The sequence below is a fragment of the Hoplias malabaricus genome, chromosome 3, assembly GCF_029633855.1.
Source record: "Hoplias malabaricus isolate fHopMal1 chromosome 3, fHopMal1.hap1, whole genome shotgun sequence".
Classification (NCBI taxonomy): Eukaryota; Metazoa; Chordata; class Actinopteri; order Characiformes; family Erythrinidae; genus Hoplias; species Hoplias malabaricus.
In genome coordinates this window covers 70,837,154-70,856,225 of record NC_089802.1, presented here as the reverse complement: position 1 = coordinate 70,856,225, position 19,072 = coordinate 70,837,154, and the positions used below count along the sequence as shown (strand labels likewise).

The 19,072-nt window shown below is 40.1% G+C and overlaps 2 protein-coding genes across 2 annotated transcripts in view; one reads left to right on the top strand and one right to left on the bottom strand.

Annotated features, from left to right (window-relative positions):
• The window catches only part of asic4b (acid-sensing (proton-gated) ion channel family member 4b), a 58,705-nt gene extending 56,832 nt beyond the window's left edge, over window positions 1-1,873 (top strand). The window contains exons 10-11 of the mRNA XM_066663487.1: window positions 318-497; window positions 874-1,873. Of these exons, the coding sequence (XP_066519584.1) occupies window positions 318-497; window positions 874-981 (288 nt within the window). The 3' untranslated portion in view covers window positions 982-1,873. The remainder of the gene's footprint in view (window positions 1-317; window positions 498-873) is intronic.
• A 4,296-nt stretch (window positions 1,874-6,169) lies between these two features.
• On the bottom strand, window positions 6,170-18,840 carry chpfb (chondroitin polymerizing factor b). The gene is made up of 4 exons (XM_066663486.1): window positions 18,460-18,840; window positions 14,751-15,318; window positions 11,035-11,217; window positions 6,170-9,981 (listed from the first exon to the last, which is right to left on the bottom strand). Exons 1-4 carry the CDS (start codon window positions 18,765-18,767, stop codon window positions 8,719-8,721), a joined length of 2,322 nt encoding a protein of 773 aa, XP_066519583.1. The 5' UTR covers window positions 18,768-18,840; the 3' UTR covers window positions 6,170-8,718.
• Between the last annotated feature and the right edge of the window lie 232 nt (window positions 18,841-19,072).

Here is a 19,072-nt window from a genome sequence, read left to right as displayed (position 1 = left end):
GGAACTGCGCTCTCTTGGGAGAAGCTACATTGGATACCTTTGGGACGATACAAAGTGGTGTTTGTGATCCAGAACTAATCACCCTGGCTATGTAACACTGAAAGTGTAAAATCATTCATAAACAAAATTAATTAAACACCACTTTCAAGATTTTTTCATTATACACATTGTTGGAATGGCCTTGGTATATACAAAGAGCATCAGTATACACAGCCATTATATTAATTATGAATATCATGAAAATACAATTTCTTTTTCTTATATGTTCAGGTGTTAATCACAGTTTACTCACCCTGATATCATGTCCTCCATCTAAGGTTGTCAAATACAGAATCAAAAGACTCTTGAGACCACATAAGAACCAGAACCAACAGAACAAGAAGAACCCGATTCAAAACCAGATCCAGAGAACTAAGAACCTCAGAGAACAGAACCTTAGGCCAGTACTTGCAGCCAACGCCATCGCCACAGTCAGACTAGAGGATGTCAAAGCAAAGGTAAATAATCAGTGGTTTTCATTCATTATTTCATTAATAGTTCTTAAAGGAACACTAGGTAAGATTTGGTATGTTTGCTCCTGCCCCCCGTCCTGGGAGTGTAATTCACTTTTACAGCAGTGCTATGTAATTAAGGGGGCAGGACTTGGTTTCCTACCCTCCTTTAAAAATTACACTAGTGCTGTTTCAGGCAATAGCAGAGGATCTACTCTCACTTTTACAGGTCAGTGAGGGGTCACGATGATTTTGAAGCTGTAATTTTAAGGTAAAAATATCACCTAGCGTTCCTTTAAGCTGGGAAACCCAACTTAGTTCAGATATTAACTGTGAAAGTAAAATAAATTTAAATACCACCTCTGTTTCTCTTTGTCAACAGGATCCTAAGGATGTGACAGTTGCTCAAGCCCATGGCGTGTATCCAGCCGCGATATTACCCAACCACCACCATACACAGCCGGCTGTACAGCAGGACTTTGCTTGCTAGGAGTTGTTTAGTCTTAGTCTTTTCACTTTCTCCAAATATTTTATCACTGGACTCTAGGCCCTTGGATGGAACCATGCACTTGAATCGTAGGCTACATTTACGTGTCTCTCACTGATATAAGCTGCAGCCAAAGTCAAGGCCGTGAGGACCGCATGCCGGTGAATGCCCCCTTTCAGTGGGTACATGGCACGGGTCCAGGTGAGGTCAAACTGGCTCAAACCGGCTCCACTACATCAGCAAACAGTGGTATTAGCATCATCCCGCATTAGCACCAGAAGGGCCAGCTCACGTGCCGTTTACACTGCACATCAATGTCTAGCTGTTACATTCCTCAATATCTCACGTGACACAAGGAGTTTGGCCTTGAATAAGGGACTGTTTAGTGATGGACTAAGAAGGCATTTAGGTGCAGGCAAATAAGAAGTGTTCTTTTCCAACTGACCACATGAAGCGTCTGCATATCACCTACAACACCTCACACAAGCACAGTTTCTTATTTTTTTTACCTGCTGAACGGATGATGAGTGAGGACTAAACTGGTGTATATGCATTACACATGGACTATAAGCAGATGTTCACAAAGTTAGTAAAGGAGAGTATTTCTTAGTATATACATAAAAATTAACAGGGGAATTCCAATGATTTTCAAATTTCTGTATGATTTTTTTTATTAGAGATACAAAAAAAGTAATTCAGAGTAATTTGATGTGAAATGGTGCACAGTAGAGGATCTTGTCATCTTTGACTTAAAACTGACAGTGATGGGAAATTCCTATTAGGATCCAGGCCTTGGAATGCCTTCAGCACAGAAGAATACCCATTTTGTTTACCATCCAATACAATCAATAAACTCTTTCTTTGTGTTTTTTTATGCATCGTTGATAAAGTTAAAATAATGGAAAATCTAAAACAATTTAATTTACTTAAAGAGCTTTTTTTGGCCCACAACATCCTTCATCTGTCTCTGCTATTATTGGATTTTAAATTATAAACTCATAATAAAAAAAATGTATATTACTGTTATGTCCAAGGCAGTATCTCTAAACCTTAACACCCATAAAGCAAGACGAATTCCACTACCCATTAAATAGTGCAGCATTCCAGCTTCTTAAACAGATTTGCTGCTACATTCTTAAAAGAGGACTTTTAAAGAGCCCTTCGATGAAAATCAAAATGTTTTCCTTTTTAATGTCAGTGGTGTTGTTCTTAAGCGAGAAGATGTATCATACCCAAAATAAGCAGTCAATGCCATGTCATTTCCAATTTGAAATTGCACTGTTTCAAAGACTCAAACGGGCAGATTCAACGAGCGAGGGTTTCTCGTGTCATAAACCTGAGGAACCAATTCTGTCAGTGGTGGGGCTTCCAAACTGCAAGCTATCGGAAAGGGTAAGTGGAGATAGAGGAGGGGACTAATTGCATATTCATAAATGTGCACATACTATAAGTTTTTTTTAATTAAGTATGTAATTTTGACGCATGATATAATTAATAATCAGGGGGTATTAAGAGTTGGTTAATTTGCCATTTCATTTACAATTAGTTTAACATTTTTTCCCCAGTTATTCTACTGTGAGAAGACCGTTTTATGATGTCAGTCAATCTTCTTGTTCTAAATATCCGTTTCACCTCTACTGCCATTGGATTCAACATAATATACCAGCTTCTGGTGACTTCAAATGAGCCAGGCATCTGTAAGATTTAACCTCAGCATAAAAAAGCAGGCTTCATTGAATAAGAAAGAAAACCCGAATAACTGTCTCACGCTTGTATTAATTGTTCTGTTTTTTAGCCTTAACCGCTGGCACTTAGTCGGAAGAATCACACAAACACCTCTAACACGCTTCTCATACGAATTTTCCGTTCCACCTTAAATAGAGCGGCAGTTGTATTCCGGGTTCTTATTCGAATTTTCCGTTCTACTTTAAAATGAGTATCTAATATTATTTACTGGTGAATAAGTAGCCAATTTCACACATTTGCATTCTAGCATCCGAAAAATGTATTATATGGACTTTAAATTTGACACTATCATTTTAAATACTGATATGCTAGCTAATGAAACGGTGGCTAACGGCTAAGTGCACAGTCCAAACTACTGAGTTCCATTCAGAGAGGAGATTTCTAACAGCTACAGTCCTATTTTCATATTTAAATTCCCAGTCGGGAAATTGATTAGACGCCTAAAAACTCGTCCATGTTCATCAAAATAAGATATTTAAAAGATACCCAGAGGAAAACACACCAAACAACTCGCAGTAACCTGAGGCAGGACTGGTCTTTGGAAAAAACAGTTTCAGAAATACTCAGCCATGGAACTAACGGCTTTTTCCCGGTGTTCTTCTACCATATCAACAACACCACACTGACATTTTAACAAGGTAAAGTATTTTATTTTTAATTGAAAAGGTCTATATATATATACTGAAAACATTTGGTTCCAGTTCGGACTCAAATTTAGTGTCTTGTTTCACTTCAAATCACCCTGAATGTCTTCAAATTTGATCCATTCAAGCATGCAGAATTTTTAAAAGCAATCTTGAAAAAACGATTCTATGGACATTCAATTTCTTTTGTAAATGAAGTATTAGTTTGAAAAACCTTTTTAAAGATTAAAAGGAGCAATATGTCATTTTGCCACCATAAAATATCAAATAATACTAATGAAAGCAATAATTTATTCATTCATTGATTCATTGTCTGTAACCGCATGTCCAGTTTAGGGTCGTGGTGGGTCCAGAGCCTACCCGGTATCACTGTGGGAACACACCCTGGGGTCCTTTGCAGGGTAACACACACTCACACATTCACACCTAGGGACAAGCTTAAGTAGCCAATTCACTTGTGTATATTGGGCCGTGGGAGGAAACTGGAGCATCCAGAGGAAACCCATGAAGGTATCGAGAGACAAACTCCTCACAGTCACCTGGAGCTGTGTGACAGCGACACTACCTGCTGCACCACCATACCGCTGGGATAATTTATTTTATTTTGCAAGTCATGTGATGAAGAAACTTTATGGCTGTGGCCATCTCTAATACACCTAGGCCATACTATGGCTGTTTCTTAAAGGATCACTAGGTACGATTTGGTATGCTTGCTCCTGGGCTCCCCCTACAGTTGCAGAGTGGCATCCACTTTTACATTGATGTCCTGAAATCCTTCTCCGAGAGTTACATATCACACTTTCTGCAGTGCTGGTCCAGGAGTAGCAACAGCAAAGGCTGCTCTCCCTATAACATATCAATGAAGCATCACAATGATTTTGAAGCTGTAAGTTTAAGGTAAAAATACGACCTAATGTTCCTTTTAATGTAATAAAAAGTCTGATTGCTCCTTTAAAGGACCTTCATGTTCTAATATAAAAGTCTTAAAAACAAAGATTTATCTTCCAAACCAGAGAGCAATAAAAGTTCTGAAGTGGTTTGTGGCAGAACAGCACTTCCAAGCCAGAAATCTTTTTAGAACCTTTATTTTTAAGAGTGCACTGGCTGGAACAATTGACCAAATGTTCTGAGCGGTTGAGCATTTCATATGCCTCTGACAGATCTTAGAAAAACCACACTGCCGTCTTTTAAAACCTGGCCGAAAAGAAATGCCAACTGTTTCTGTGAGTTGGCAAAGTGTTCAGTTAAATCATTTTATGTTACTTTTCCATTGTGTCATGCTTCTTGGAATGGAACAATAGCCTCCAGTGAGAGCCAGACCCGGATAACAGCTGAGTGGCAATCCAACGGGGGAAAAAATGACAGTATGTTCACAATCTTCTCTGAATACAGCCATCTCTACAGTCATCTCGAAATGAAAGAGGCAGAAAAATTTTAAATGACTTGTTTTTTGTGAAACCAAGGACATGCCATTCTTAATTCCATTTTATAGAGAACACACATTAAAATAAAAGGATACTAATGAAATTTTCTCATTTGTAAAGACATACGCCAATCAACTGTACATATGTTGCTCTGCATACTTTGTTAGCCTCATTTCACCTTGTGCTTCGATGGTCAGGAGATTGGTGGATCATTCTCAGCACTGCAGTAACATTGAAGTGGTGGTGGTGTATTAGTGTGTGTTGTTCTGTACGAGTGGATCAGACACAGCAGTGCTGCTGGAGTTTTTAAACTCCTCAGTGTCATTGCTGAACTGAGAATAGTCCGTTCCAAAACCATCCATTACCTAAATAATAACAGCTCTGTTGTTGTCCTATCAAAGGCAAAGCAACAGACACACAACAGTCTGTAATTGTTGAACTACACTGTGCAACCCTATGGTCAGAGGAGCTGAGAGAATAGACAAATGTACAAACGAGGTCATTTTAATATTTTGGCAGATCACTGTATATATATACACACAATTAACTTATACATAATTTATATATATTCCTTTCATTATATTATCACAAGAATGTCTGCTTAAGTCCATTTTAATCCTAGAAAAACAAATTCCTGCAAAAGAAGGATTATATTAAATTGTGTTCATAACTGTACTAATCCTAAAGGCAGGAGTAATTGCATATGTAACTATAGGAAAGCAGTTAACTAAGTCCAGATCTTCATAACAGAAGCTTAAAGACACATCCAAATTTTAAACAGTCATTCAGAGTGGTTGAACATTAAGAAGTTAATTGTAGAGGCACTTATTACAATTTACCTTATAGTTGTGGAAATAGGAACCATGTGTCACAAAATTATTTATTTACTGAAAAAAATAGTATATTGATGAAGCACTGAAAACCATCCATTGTGGTCCATGAGGTACTTTACATCTAACAAATAGTGAAATTTCAAGTCTATTTTGAAGTTTTTACAATAAATCTGGAAACAAAATGTTTTCTTTGGGGTCTATTTTGTCATACATTTCTCTCCACAATGAATGACTTAAAAACATGTTTTAGGCCTAAACCTAATCTCAAAACTCTCTAAAAATATTGCAGATATCATCATGTAATGTATTCGTAAGTATTGTGTATAACAATCTTAAGTATTAAGTAGCTTTTCAGAGGGATTAAATTCATGAGATATCTGGTTCCAATTACTATGTTCATTTTAAAGAAATTAATTCCATATAAAATTTGTAAAATCAGTAGAATTCTACTTTGAACACTATTTCCACCATTTTGTTTCTTTAAAAAATAAGACACACTCAACCAGCTGTAGTGTTTTAGAGCAATGATAAACTGCTCTATTATTTATTAGAAGATGAGAGTTTTCACCAATTACTCATAAGAAAATATAAAACAACCAAACATGTCCAGCAAAAGAGGCTATTGTTTTCATGAAGCACACTAAAGAGAACTCGTGAAGGCTGGGAAAGTATTGTATTTGCTTCTACTGCCCTCTAGTGTCTGCTATTAAAACTACAAAAACAAGTCATTTGTTGTTTTAAGATATTTATATTTTTAATCATAAATAAAATACAAATAAACAAATCACTGCGGATTTAAACACGCTAACACGTTTTCCCCACGTACATTATGATATCGGTGTCATATCCATGGTAAAGTGTTTTGCACATCATGTTGCTACAACAGAAACCAAGGAAAGGGTGCTAATACACTCATTCTAGAGCATATAACATGGATCCTTTCCACCATTAAATAGTGTAGCCAAATGTTTTGAAAGCTCCTTAAAATTACTGAATTGTGCTACGATAAAATTCATCCATTGTGGACACCCACAATTTAATTTGAAATTAAATGAAATGATGAGGAACTTTAGGTCACCATACTAAATGCAAAGTGTTGGCTAGAGGGGTATAAAGGCCCTCCGCACTGTGTTTTCTGCAGTGATGGATCACCATTCAAATTTTGGGAAGGGCTGGAGTGGTGTTTTGATCCAAAACCCGTTTCTTTGTGGCTGAATGCCATTAAGTCATCTCAGAAGCATTTCAACACCTAGCGCAAATACTCCTCTGAAGATTAGAAGGTATTAGTGAAGCAAAGGATACAAAATATCAGATGATCTGGTGTTCACAAACCTTTGGCCAGGAGTAGTGATAGGGCAGTGATTAGGCTTATGTGCTGTAGGTGGATTATATTTCTTTTGAGAAAGTCATTACAAGCCGATATTTATAGCCACTTCATGTTTTTGAACTTACATGCACCAATGAAATGAAGACCTCATAACAGCATTTAGCACTGGTCAAATAAAGGGCCTGAGGAACCCTGGATAAATTCCTCCAAACCATCTTTATATATAAAATCTCCTATAAATTAACAGAAGTAAAAGTAATATAACATTGTATTGCACATGATACACTACTGATTAAACAAACTGCCAATTTGTTCTCCATATTGCACATACTGTATTGTTATGGTTAAATAACAGTGAAAACCCCTCTTTAACCTTCTGTATGAACAGAGCCTATCAGCTGTTAAAATCAGCATCGTCAGTCCTAGAAAAATAAAAGTCCTCTCCACTCAGTATGTAGCAGTAGCTACATACTGCATACTTACAGTACAGTCAGAGCCCCTTCATTTATACACTTCATTATTAGTCCAGTCATTAAGTTCATCCAGAGATATTTCCCAGGAAGATTAGTTCAAATTATTATATAATTCATGCATATATATATTCAAGGGAAAAGTCAAAATTAGATTTTCCAAAAAAATATTGAAAATATTAAACTCCTAACAGCTATGCGAAGCCTGATGGAGCACAAAAGTTGTCCCTGTCAGATATACAGAAAATAAAGCTTTCATATTTGTTTTTTAAATAGGAGCAAAAGCTTTACCTTCATTTTAGATCTGAAAATTCTAGCTGTTTCTGTCCATTCTTCAACTAAAGCAACTTAATTGTAAATAATGAGCTTGAAAAATGTGAGCTGAAAATACAAAAGTCTAAGATTGCTTAAAAAACAAAAAATAGAAAAAATCTGCCTAAAAAGAAAGGGCACTTTAATGGCCAATCGCCTGAACATTATATATAAATGAAGGGTGGTCTCAGACTTCTGCACAGGAGGTCTTTGACATCTGCACTGTATATAACATCTATGTTTTTTGATATATATACTGCACTACATAATACAATTAATCTCATTCAGCATCCGTTTTTTCAGTACCACAGAGGCTAACACGAGGCACTCTCAGCATACACACGTGCACACGCACACATACACATATACATTCAAACATTATGATGTGTGCACTTGTGTTATATAAAGCATATACAATGCCTTTGTGTTAAAAAGTCACGAGTTGAAGTGATGAGACTTGTACACACAGAAATGGACAAATTCTAATTATTGCAATCAAAAATAGTTTTAAATTCCATAGTACCATGAAGGAGAAAGTTGAAAGGCACACAGGCTATACTCAACTGGTAGCCCCCCCCGACAAGCACAGCAAGCAGAAAAAAGGAAATGTGGGTGTGGGACAGGAATACACTTCTAATGTGGGTGGAATCTGAAACACTGGCATTATGGAAATTCTTGAAACTTGTTGCTTCCAACCTTCCAGGTCTCTGGATGTTGTAAACATTTCTGTGTTGTCTATACAATTCCTCTTGCTGCTGTCTGGGTCACCAGGTCACCATGAAGAAATGTTTCTCCATTTGAACCTTTGCACACACCTTCAAACTCCAGCAGTTCCTCAAATGCTGGTTTTTTACTCAGGGGTTGGGCAAGGAGTGGCATGCTTAGCATCTTTTTGTTTGATCGTTTGTAGAATCTTTGAAGCAAGGATCCTCGCTAGCCCAGAGCCAGTCTTTGATTCCCATGCTCTGAACCCCAAAAAGGAGTTCAAGTGCTGTTGCCTTGTTCTTGCTCAAACATTAGCATGGCTAACTGGGATCGGGAGCCTATGCCCTCCTGGGTGCTCTGGAGGCAGCGGTGGAAGGTGTCCTCACTGAGCTGGGGGTCACAGGTGCGGTTGCGATAGGCCTGGCGCAAGGCGGGCTCAACTGCACGGAAGACATGTAGACTGGAATACTGCACAAAAACATCGTACACGTCCAGGCTCTCCAGCAGCTCCTCGTTCTCCTGTGTGTCAGCAGTCATCTGGGTGCGAGCAGACATGTAGTCAGCATTATAGAAGCATGCTTCCTCGAAGGAGTAGCGATCGAAGTGTCCTGCTTCACGAACCAGATCTGGGGAAGCTTGAGGAGGCCCATCTGGGAATGCCACACGAGGATCAAAGTCCTGGAAGTGGACGGGGAAGAAGACCTGCCAGCCGCTGATGGCGTTCATCCGGCAACGGTTCAGGAACTCGGAGTTGAGCACCGTGTCTGCAGTAGCCAGGAGGAAGAGGGTGTCCACTGGGTGTTTCCTAGAGAGGATGTCAAGGACACGCAAGAAACCTGGGTTCTCCGTCTTTACACTAATCCATGGGATCTTCACATTGGGGTACCTGCGCTCCACAGCTGCAACCTTTGCCTTGACGTCCACAAATACATCACTTGTGCCCACCTTCTGAGCCTCTGAAGGCTCATACAGGAACAGGAAGGTGAGGACTGCATTCTCACCCAGTTCAAACAAGTTGGAGGCGCAGTGATCCAAGAAGCGCAATGCTACTTGTCGATTATAGCTGGTCAGAGGAAGGACCACGTGTACTCGAGTGGCTTCCGTTACGTAGGGCATGGGGATAATCTCTAACTGGCTAAGAGGTCGCACTAAGTGGACACGATGCTCAATGGCTTGTCCATAGCCCGATTTCGTCATGGCCTGAAGCTGCAAATCCAAAGTGTATTCCATTCCTCGTGTTGGATCAAAGCGGCGGTAGCCGTTGACTAGCCGTGGAGCACTTAGTTCTAACATGGGGGAATATTTCTTATTGAGCTCCGTTACAGCTACCTGGATGACATCTGCCACGTCCTCACGGTCAGCACCGTTCAGCTGACACTTGGGGGCACCATCGTCACAGGAGAACAGCGCCTCTTCTGTGAAGTAGTCCCAGCGAATAACCTCAAAGCGACTCTTTGGCTGGAAAGGAGGTGGAATGCCAATGGGCCAAAGAACACTCCTGTTTCCATCCACAGCCACATGACTAATGTTCTTTATCTCCTCCTGAAACAGAAAAAAATAAGTAACACTGTGCACTTTTCCACTGCATGGTACCTACTCTACTTGACTCTACATGCTTTTTGATCCCACAACAAAGGCAACAACAATGTTAAGTATGGTTTACTCCATCATGTATTTGTGTGTTGTTGTTTTAGTCATGCATGAGATCAGAGACATCCCTGGAGCCTTTCATCTGGCACCAATCCGAGGAAAGTTTTACCTCCAAGCTTACTTTTACATGCTGCCGTTGTGAGTTGGATAAAACAAAATGTGAGATGTTACAAATGCCTACTTTGTGTTGGACATCCGCATTGTGCTCTGCAAGGTTTACATCATGGTCTAGTCCCTACTCCGCAAGCCGAACCGTGAGCAAGCAGGGACTAATGTACCCAGTTCCAAGTACCAAAAAAGCAAAAAAGCCAAGTACAGCTGAGCTGAGAAAGGTAGGTGCCATGCAGTGGAAAAGTGTCAATACCAACTAAGGATTTACTGAGAAGGGAAAAAAAGAAGCTGGTCGTTTTGACGGAATAAAAACTGAGCAATGCAGTAATATTATCAGTGCTATAATCAGGGATTGTCTAATCTGGCCCTCAGGGCCCAGTATGGTGTTTTTCCAGCTTAAGCATATGCCGTTAAATTCTATTCATCAACAAGAATTTAGTAGGCTTATTAGCCCAAGGAAATCACCCTAGTGTGGTGGACACTAACCCTCTTGGACCTGAATGGAATACCCTTGTGGACTGAACAATTAATCATATTTATGAACAGATGGGAAAAAAGACGACTCAAGAGGGACAGAGTTAAAGATGATACATGTTGGTGTAAGTGTTTAAGCGTTTGTCATATATTGAGACTGCAAATTCTATCCCTTGTGATGCCTCAGCCATCTGAGGCCAGGGTTGCAACAGAGCGTATATGATCTGAAGATGTCAGAGAGGCTGGGGAAGGAGAGTGAGTCACGAGAAGGTAAAATGGATAAACGGATCAGGGTAAAAAGGAAGATGGCTTAAGGAGGACAGAGTGGCTAAAGTGGTGAAAGAAAATAGACATTCTCACCTGTAGTTTCTTGATTTCCTCATAGGTTTTCTGCAGCTCTTTCTCAGTGAAGTATCTGTGTAGATGATACATCTGCTCGGGGCTGATCACTGGATGAACTGAAAGAGCATTCTCAAACTCTGGCCTCTCCTCTGCACTCGGATCCAGGTTCTTCTCCATCTCAAAGGAATTATAATGAAGCCCCTGTGATACAGCACACATGCATAAGACAAATACAGCAGTTTACAAGATTTCTCTAACACTCAAGTTCAGAATTTCAGTTCCCCTGTTCAAATGATTCGTTGACATATGTAAAACAAAAATAAACATCCTCTACGGAGATTACATTTCTGCACACTATTTGCTGAAATTTAAGTTATGACACACATTTTATGTTTTTTTTTTTGGTCTGGCATATTTAAACTTAACACAAAAAAATTGTTCCTTGTAGAATACAAGTTTACTTCACTGCATTTTCAAATAAAACAAAACATGTAATTTGACCAGAGGCAGCCAATCATTTGCATATAACTGTAGAAATCTGGTTTTAAGTTTTGGAGCGACATAGATGAGCACTTGTCTGTGGAGTAGAGGGACTTTTTTTTTTTTAAGTAAAGGAACACTATCCAATACCTCTGAGAAGTGGCTGTATGCCATCAAATCCTCACAAAAATGCTTCAACATCTAGTGCCCTCAAGTGTACAAGCTGTTACTGCAGCAAAGTGGGACAAACTTGTTTCAGAAGAAATGTTGCCAAGCACACAGACACCAACACACTTGCGCCTTACTTAAAACTTCATGAAGTAAGCAACTAAGCAATGCACCCAAGGACATGCATAAATTGAATTTGAAGGTTTTCTGACAGCAGGAATATGTTAAATTACAGCCCTTTTATGACTGGACAGAACACGTCTCGTTATTAGTTTATAGCTCTGCCCTGACAGAGGCCCGGGTCAGTAAAACCCCTGGAGATAGCAGTAATGCCGTTTTAAACGTCTCGTCCTAATCACCCTAATTAAGTTAACGACTCTCCCTGGGCCAGCCTGCAGAGAGCAGGAAGTCCAGTCGCACCAGGAGCCAGTCAGTCAACTTCAGTAATCCAGCTCACAAGCTCAGTTTCACATCCAAACCTCTGCAAGGAGTCGGAAAACAAAGATGATGCTTGCATGCGGTTCACTGCGTGTACATCACGGACTGTGGGATAAACAACGTTAAGACTTCTTAGGGGTGTGACGCCACTCTTCTCAGCCAGTGGCATGTTTGAATTATCTAAATGATGAGCAGTGATTTTGCATAGGATGGGATCACTCAGCATTTTCTCTGTATACACTCAGTCTATACAACATACATGTGGAAACTTTGCTCATTTTAAATTCACCGTATCTGCAATGCTACAAATGCGCACACACTCAGATACCCTGATTAAAGCAGGCTAGCCCTGCTCATTCATTGTGTCTATTGAGAAACTAGCCTGTTGAATTCTTATAGATAAGAAGAGTTTAAAAAAAAAGCAGTGCCAACTGCAGGGTCGAATGGGTCTGAACAAAAAAAAAATGTAACCATGCCAGCTTCAATACGGACAGGGTTTGGAGCAGAATGCTTACAAACCGTACTCAGGCTGATGTCTTTGTCACAGTCAGTTAATCATGTAGAGAGCCAATGGTGGGTTAGTTTAATTTCCAAGAGATCTGCCTACTGCATCTACTTATACTATACTTGATATATCAATATAACGATACGCTTCTTAGGAACTTTCTGATCACACAAACAGATGTGTTAAAAAAATAATGATAATAAAACAATAATAATACATTTATGGACCAGAGCAGCACGGCGTTATAAGGATATGCTAAAATTTTGGACCTTAGCCCTGCACTTTAAAAGAGGCCTAAATGTTGGCTCAGTGATACCTAAACCTTCTGAAATCAGGAGTCTAAGAAAGCATAACTGAGCTCACTCTCTTACTGATTGTGTTGGACGACCCTCCCCCTCCCGGGCACAAAGCATGACACTAGCCAGTGAAGGTCTCTCTTAGCTAAAATAGCAGAACTGAGAGTCAATGTTCTTCCCCAAGAATGCTGTCGTAGAAAGTGTGCGCATATCTAAAATGTGTGTACAACAGAAGAAAGAAAGACAAGACTAGAGAGGAGGAGGGAGGAAAAAAGGTGGCCATTTTAGTAATAAAGTTTTCTAAATGGTTCTTGGCTAGAGATAATTTAATTTACAGTTTTTAAATTGATTCTTTCCTTTTTTTTAAACTTCACATCATGTTTACAAAGTGGTTCTTTAAAGCAATAACAATGTTTTCCTATACTGCAGTGCTTCAAATAATCATTTTGACGCCTTTATTTTTTAAGAGTGAAGTACAATCTTAAAAGCTATTTACAGCACAATGGAAATGGCTTCTACGCCAAGGCAGTGGAGTCGCTATAATTCTTTGAAGCTGCAGCCAACCCAACTCTGTCAAATCCCATTTAATACAGCACCCTGTAAACAACTCGCAACACACAGTGCAAAGCATCTTGTGACGTGTTTGGTGCATGCAATACTGAGACCCAATAGCATGGAAAAGCAATTCTCAAAGACTTTTGCAATTGCACGAGTACGTGTTTGGAGGCGCATCCGAGTACGAGACTGGGACTCGAGCCCAAAAGTCAGTAAGCGTCCATCATGTGAATCACGTATTGCTCTTTGCCCCCTGTGCATCTCTCAACAAGAAACAGGGCACCTTCTCATAAGAGGCAAAGACTCTTGGGCCATGTGGTTTCCTGCTGATACCCGAGAACCGAGGCTAAAAAATGAAGTCACTTGTGACCAACATAAACATGGTCCTCTTGGAGAAACCAGCAACATGAAAAGTTTACTTTATCTACACTGCTCTGCTTTTGGAGCCTGGCAGGATGATCTATGCCAGGTTACAAGCAGGCACACTCTCCTTCTACCAATCCAGCTCATGTCTTCACACACTGCTGGATGCTAATTTGGTCATGGCTAATTTGAGTCTTATGACGAGGATAGATCACAAGTGCGTCAGTAATTGGTCTGGCCAGAGGATCTAAACAGCACAGTGCAAGCATTTCATTATATGCTTACTAGCACTCTGAAACTGAGTCAGTAAAAAGCCTAGTGTATTGTGATTAGCTAATCAAACCTAACAGGTTTAAACATTTGTTAATATGAATATGATGGTTCAGTGTTTATTCATGCATTCATGTTGAAAAATAAACTTTTATGGGAGATTTTTTTTGCCCTCAGCCTTCCAGAATATTTCACAATCTCAACATTCTCCATAAGTGGGAGCTAATTTGTTTTAGTGAGAATCGCTGAAAAGGAAAAGAACATCAGCAGGATTTTGTAGTTACAAACTGCATGTCCTGGAAGTAAATGGTTCTAATTAAATAGGTGGCTAAAAAGCCAAAGAGCTCACTAGACACAAAACAGTTTAACAGACTCGTCCATAAAAACGTATAGAAAAATCACCGACAAAATACAGATAAATCATTTAAACATACACCACTACAAATGTAACACTACTAATGCTAAACTCTTATATTAAATGGTTTATTGCTGGGATGGTTTAAATAAGTGATTAGATAAAAGCAGTATTAAAAATTCAAATGCTTCTCTTTGCTACAGTAAAAAGTATTTTGTAATTCTAAAAAATAGCCTAAAAGGCTATTAAGAAACAGCCAACAAACAGATTATTTGGTCACACAGCACTACGCACTCAATCCTACCTCATATTCCTCCACACATCCGACACCAGTGTAATCAATGATGCAGCGTCCCAGCCACTCGTCAGGCTTGACGCTCACTATGTCTGTCCGGCAGTGCTCCAGGTAGGGCTGGAGCTTCAAAAGCAAACCCCTGGACAGGAGAAAACCAGCCCCACCTTGGCAGTACCTTCTTTGGACTTCCCCTCCGATGAACTCCCCTTGGTGGCCCATATAAAGCAGGCTGTCCATACTTAAGTGGTCCACAAGTGTTTTTAACCGGTCTGGCTGCGTGTAGGTGTCATCCTGGACGAGGTAGAACCAGTCGTACTCAGTGATATGACGTTCAAGGAGGTACCGGACGGTCTGAAACATGCTGGGCACTGGGCGCTCATCACCATGGGCAACCACAAACATTCCATGTGGGACCTTGCGGTTGCGAGTGCCAGTGAAGAAGATGAGACGGCCGTCCAGGTGGTGGTTCAGGGTGCGGTTGGAGGCCACTGCCAGGGTGTTCAAACTGTTCTTGGAGGTCAGAACCGCTACGAAGAGACGCTCACGAATCCCCAACTCTGTGCTGGCATATTTGGCCCTGGAAAGAGTTTAAAAAGAACACATTAAATTTAAGAAAATACAGTTAAATATGCTTCTTATAGGTTACAGTATGCAAACACAGCTTGGATTAAGGGTAAATACATCCTGCCCTTGGCTGAACTTTAAAAAAAAAAAAAAAAAAAGTAAGACAGGCCAGGCACTGTTGTGTTCTTTGTTTCGCCTCCATAACAAGGCTGGAGCACTGGCTCACTAATTTGCATACTGTAGCGTAACTCATACTTTAGTTCAGGGTTAGCAGAACTGAACCTGAGCGTTGCTACAGATTCTGAACTAACTAGAAAAAATATATATTTGAAAATATTTGGTAAATGTATTACTCCATAGCAATACAGTTCAGCTGTTAATGAAGAAAAAAGGTTAACAACATTTTAAATGGACCGTATTATACTCCCTTTCACAAGGACAGTACTGGGGTTTTAATGAAATGCCTCTGGATCGGGGACCACAGTCCCTTTCTCACACTTTCTAACCAGCCCTGTTCTTGACAGTCGGTTTGAGCTCCTGTTCTTTAAAATGATAATGAGCCACAGCTCACCTCACCCTCAAGCACACAGTAACAAGATGAAAGCCGCCAAAGTTAGTGTGTTTTTTTTTTACTCTTTGTCTGTTCTCATTTTCACCTTTTGTTGGTTTCACCTCATCTTTGCACTTACACAGGAATTAAACAGACAATAAGTGACCTGGATACACCTGAACACTGAACAAAACCTATTTTTAACAAGGCTGCCCTCATTTCAATCAGGGGCTATTAAGCAATTTGATTATTCATTTTCTTGTAGCTTCACATTATGGAAAACAAGCATTTTCTTGGCATAGTGAATTATTACCTTGTATTTCTAAGTCAAAGTTTTTAACATTGTTCTATATAAACCAAGAAAGACCAATAAACCGTTTTTCTTTTCTCTCCTTTTTCAGGTCGGAATGGGATGCCACAACTATGTAAGTAATTTATAGTGAAGTAAATAAACCCTAAAGCTCACCGAAAGTAATCAATTAGCAAATAAGGAGTGGAGTCTTGCTTTGACATGTCTTAACCACTGTTTTCATACATGTGAATTACTTCTTAGCAAATAGCATGAGTCATCACTGGGGAAAACAGCATGCACCTGCATTTATGGAGATTTTAAGACATTTCCTGAAAGATAGCCTGTTTTTGTTTTTTTTTGTTCCTTCTGATCTTGCTCTCAACGACTGTTTAAGTGTGCTGACTTGCTTCAGATCCCAGTATATAGACCATATGACAGAGGCTTCCATGGCTAAACCCCTGAGCCATGACTGACAGCTCAGTTAATGTGACCCGATGACACCATTAGAATGGCAGTGCGTGAGAGAAACGGGGATAAGGATCAAGGTTTGGTCATCAACTGGGAGAGAATGAAGTGTTCATGCAGTTCTCCTGACCACTGCTGTCTCTAAACACACACACACACACACACACACACACACACAAAAGCCTCATGGGAATCATAACATCTTCCCCTACAACCAGACATCCATCACAAAGGACGTTATTACACGGAATGGTTACTAACTGACACAGCACATAAGATGTCAAGATTTAGACATCCAGTCTGACTAACAGGAGAAATCAATTCAATATAAACAAAAACTTCAATTTTCATTGTTTTTAATTTTGTTAACATGGCCGTGTGGCGCTGTTTATGCTAGACAATAACAAATATGAAGTCAACACTATGACATTTCATTTGTGTTTTAAAACTTTGAAAGACCATTTCAAATAAGCAGATTCATAAAGCCAAGGATTTCTTTGTCATAAACCAATTCTGTGCTGGCTGGGGCTTTCAAGCTACAGGCAACTGGCAGAGGAGTGGAGGGGGGGAACAGAGGGGACTAATTGCATATTCATAGATTTGTATTTACTGAATGAAGGTGGTGTAGAGTTACAGCTAAGGCATTTAGGGCATTTTTTTCCCTTGGAACCCATGTCAAAATATGTCTTTTGTAGGTGTGTTTTTGGGAGGTTTAACAATGACCAAGTGGGTACTGAAAGGAGTTTTTAGCTTATTTTATTTTTATTTAAATTCCTCCATTAGAAGACCATTTTAAAAAACTGAATTTACTTTCTGGTTTGTATATCCCACCCCTGTCTTATTATATAAACTTCTGACATGTAATATTTATTATCGGAGGCAGAATTCCCAAAAGCCAAAACAGACAGATGGGTGTTTAAGCTCACAAAAATAAAATAAATAAATCATGAAATGGTACAAGTAATTAAATTACATTGTTTTAAGCCTTTACATTTTTATATTTACATTGACAAGTAAGGCTTTTTAATTTTTTTATTTACAAATCCCTGATACTAGGAATGTTGTTTTACAAAAAAACAGTTCAGTTAACTTTTCGGTTTAAAACGTAAAATCCGGCTTTAATTGTTAAGGTTTTAAAACACTATCGCAGGGAGGCTCAAGCAGGGACATGAGAGTTAAAACAGGCCCTTGAAAACATTTATTTATGAATAGAATTGTTTTATCGGGCCTTTCAATTGGCCGAGGCTAACATCGCTACCACATAAAAAAACCGTTAGGTTTCTGTAGAACGGAGAGCTTTTAACAACAAACCACTCGAAGGGCTTTGTTTACATCTCAACCACTGAACCGCCCAAGAGTGCAGGCATTTTAATGGAGTCTTTGTAAAACATTGATAAATAAATGCTTCATAAATAATTAAATATAACGGACATACCAAAGTTAATGACAGAAGAGAGGAGAGAGAGACAGACAGAGAGACAGACAGAGAGAGAGAGAGAAGGCGTATACTCAGGCGTTGGCTGGCAGATGGACGGGTGTGGACAAAACCAAAAAAAGAACCAAACAGAACCACAACCTCGGGAGCCCGAGGTGTGGAAGTGAATGTGGAAATGCTGAGGCGCCACTTGGTGTGTATCTCTCCCTCTCGCTCTGCCTATCTGTCTGTCCCCTCTTCTGAAGTCTCTCTATCTCTAGTAGTCTTTAACTGTAAATGTTAACTTAAAACAGGCTATTCAAACATCACATTTCACAACGTTCAGTCTAAAATGTCGTTCGCATGTAACCAAGCCGTGATATGAAATTCCCAAATCTCTCTCCCTGTTCCTCTCTTTCTCTCTCTCACTCACCTGAACACTTTTTTTGATGGCTCGTGCTGGGCCGGTTTATTGTAGGGAACTATCCGGGGCTCAAAGTCTTCCTCTCCCGCGGAGCCCGTGGATATAGAGCTAGGTTTGCGGGCCCCTTTGACGCCAGCCGCCGGAGCCATCATCATCATCATCTCCTCCGTGCCCACGGTGGACGCTCCTCCGCCGCCGCCGCCGCACGGCTCCTCCACCCACGTGACGCTGAGCAAACTGAGCGTGAAGCCCAAAGACATGCCCACGATTACCGGGCCCGCGGGCCTCAGCAGCGCGAGCACCAGCGACAGCCTCATACTTCCGACAAAACACACCGTCTCCCACCGAGCGTGCTCCTCGGACGAACGAGCTGGAGCTCGAACACCGACCCACCGCTCTTCTACGTGTCACCATTGGGGCTCCGCCTGCGCCCGTGACGTCATACGACGGAGTAGTATGGAGTGCTCCAAACCTAGCACTACACACTGCGCACTTGCCCTCATTGCTAGGCAATACTACCAGTCTGCTTACTTAAGACTCATTTACTCCCTTTTGCGTACGTAAATGAATACCCCCGTTATAAGTGTTCAGCAAGATAAGCATTAAATCCACCTGAGAGCAG

Bases quoted from the DNA above. Each gene is read 5' to 3' on its own strand.
- chpfb (XM_066663486.1), bottom strand. From the start codon at position 18,767: ATGAGGCTGTCGCTGGTGCTCGCGCTGCTGAGGCCCGCGGGCCCGGTA. The intron at 11,218-14,750 runs GTAGGATTGAGT...GCTGTATCACAG, and splicing joins GATGTGTGGAGGAATATGAG to GGGCTTCATTATAATTCCTT. The intron at 9,982-11,034 runs GTGAGAATGTCT...TTTCTGTTTCAG, and splicing joins AGGAAATCAAGAAACTACAG to GAGGAGATAAAGAACATTAG.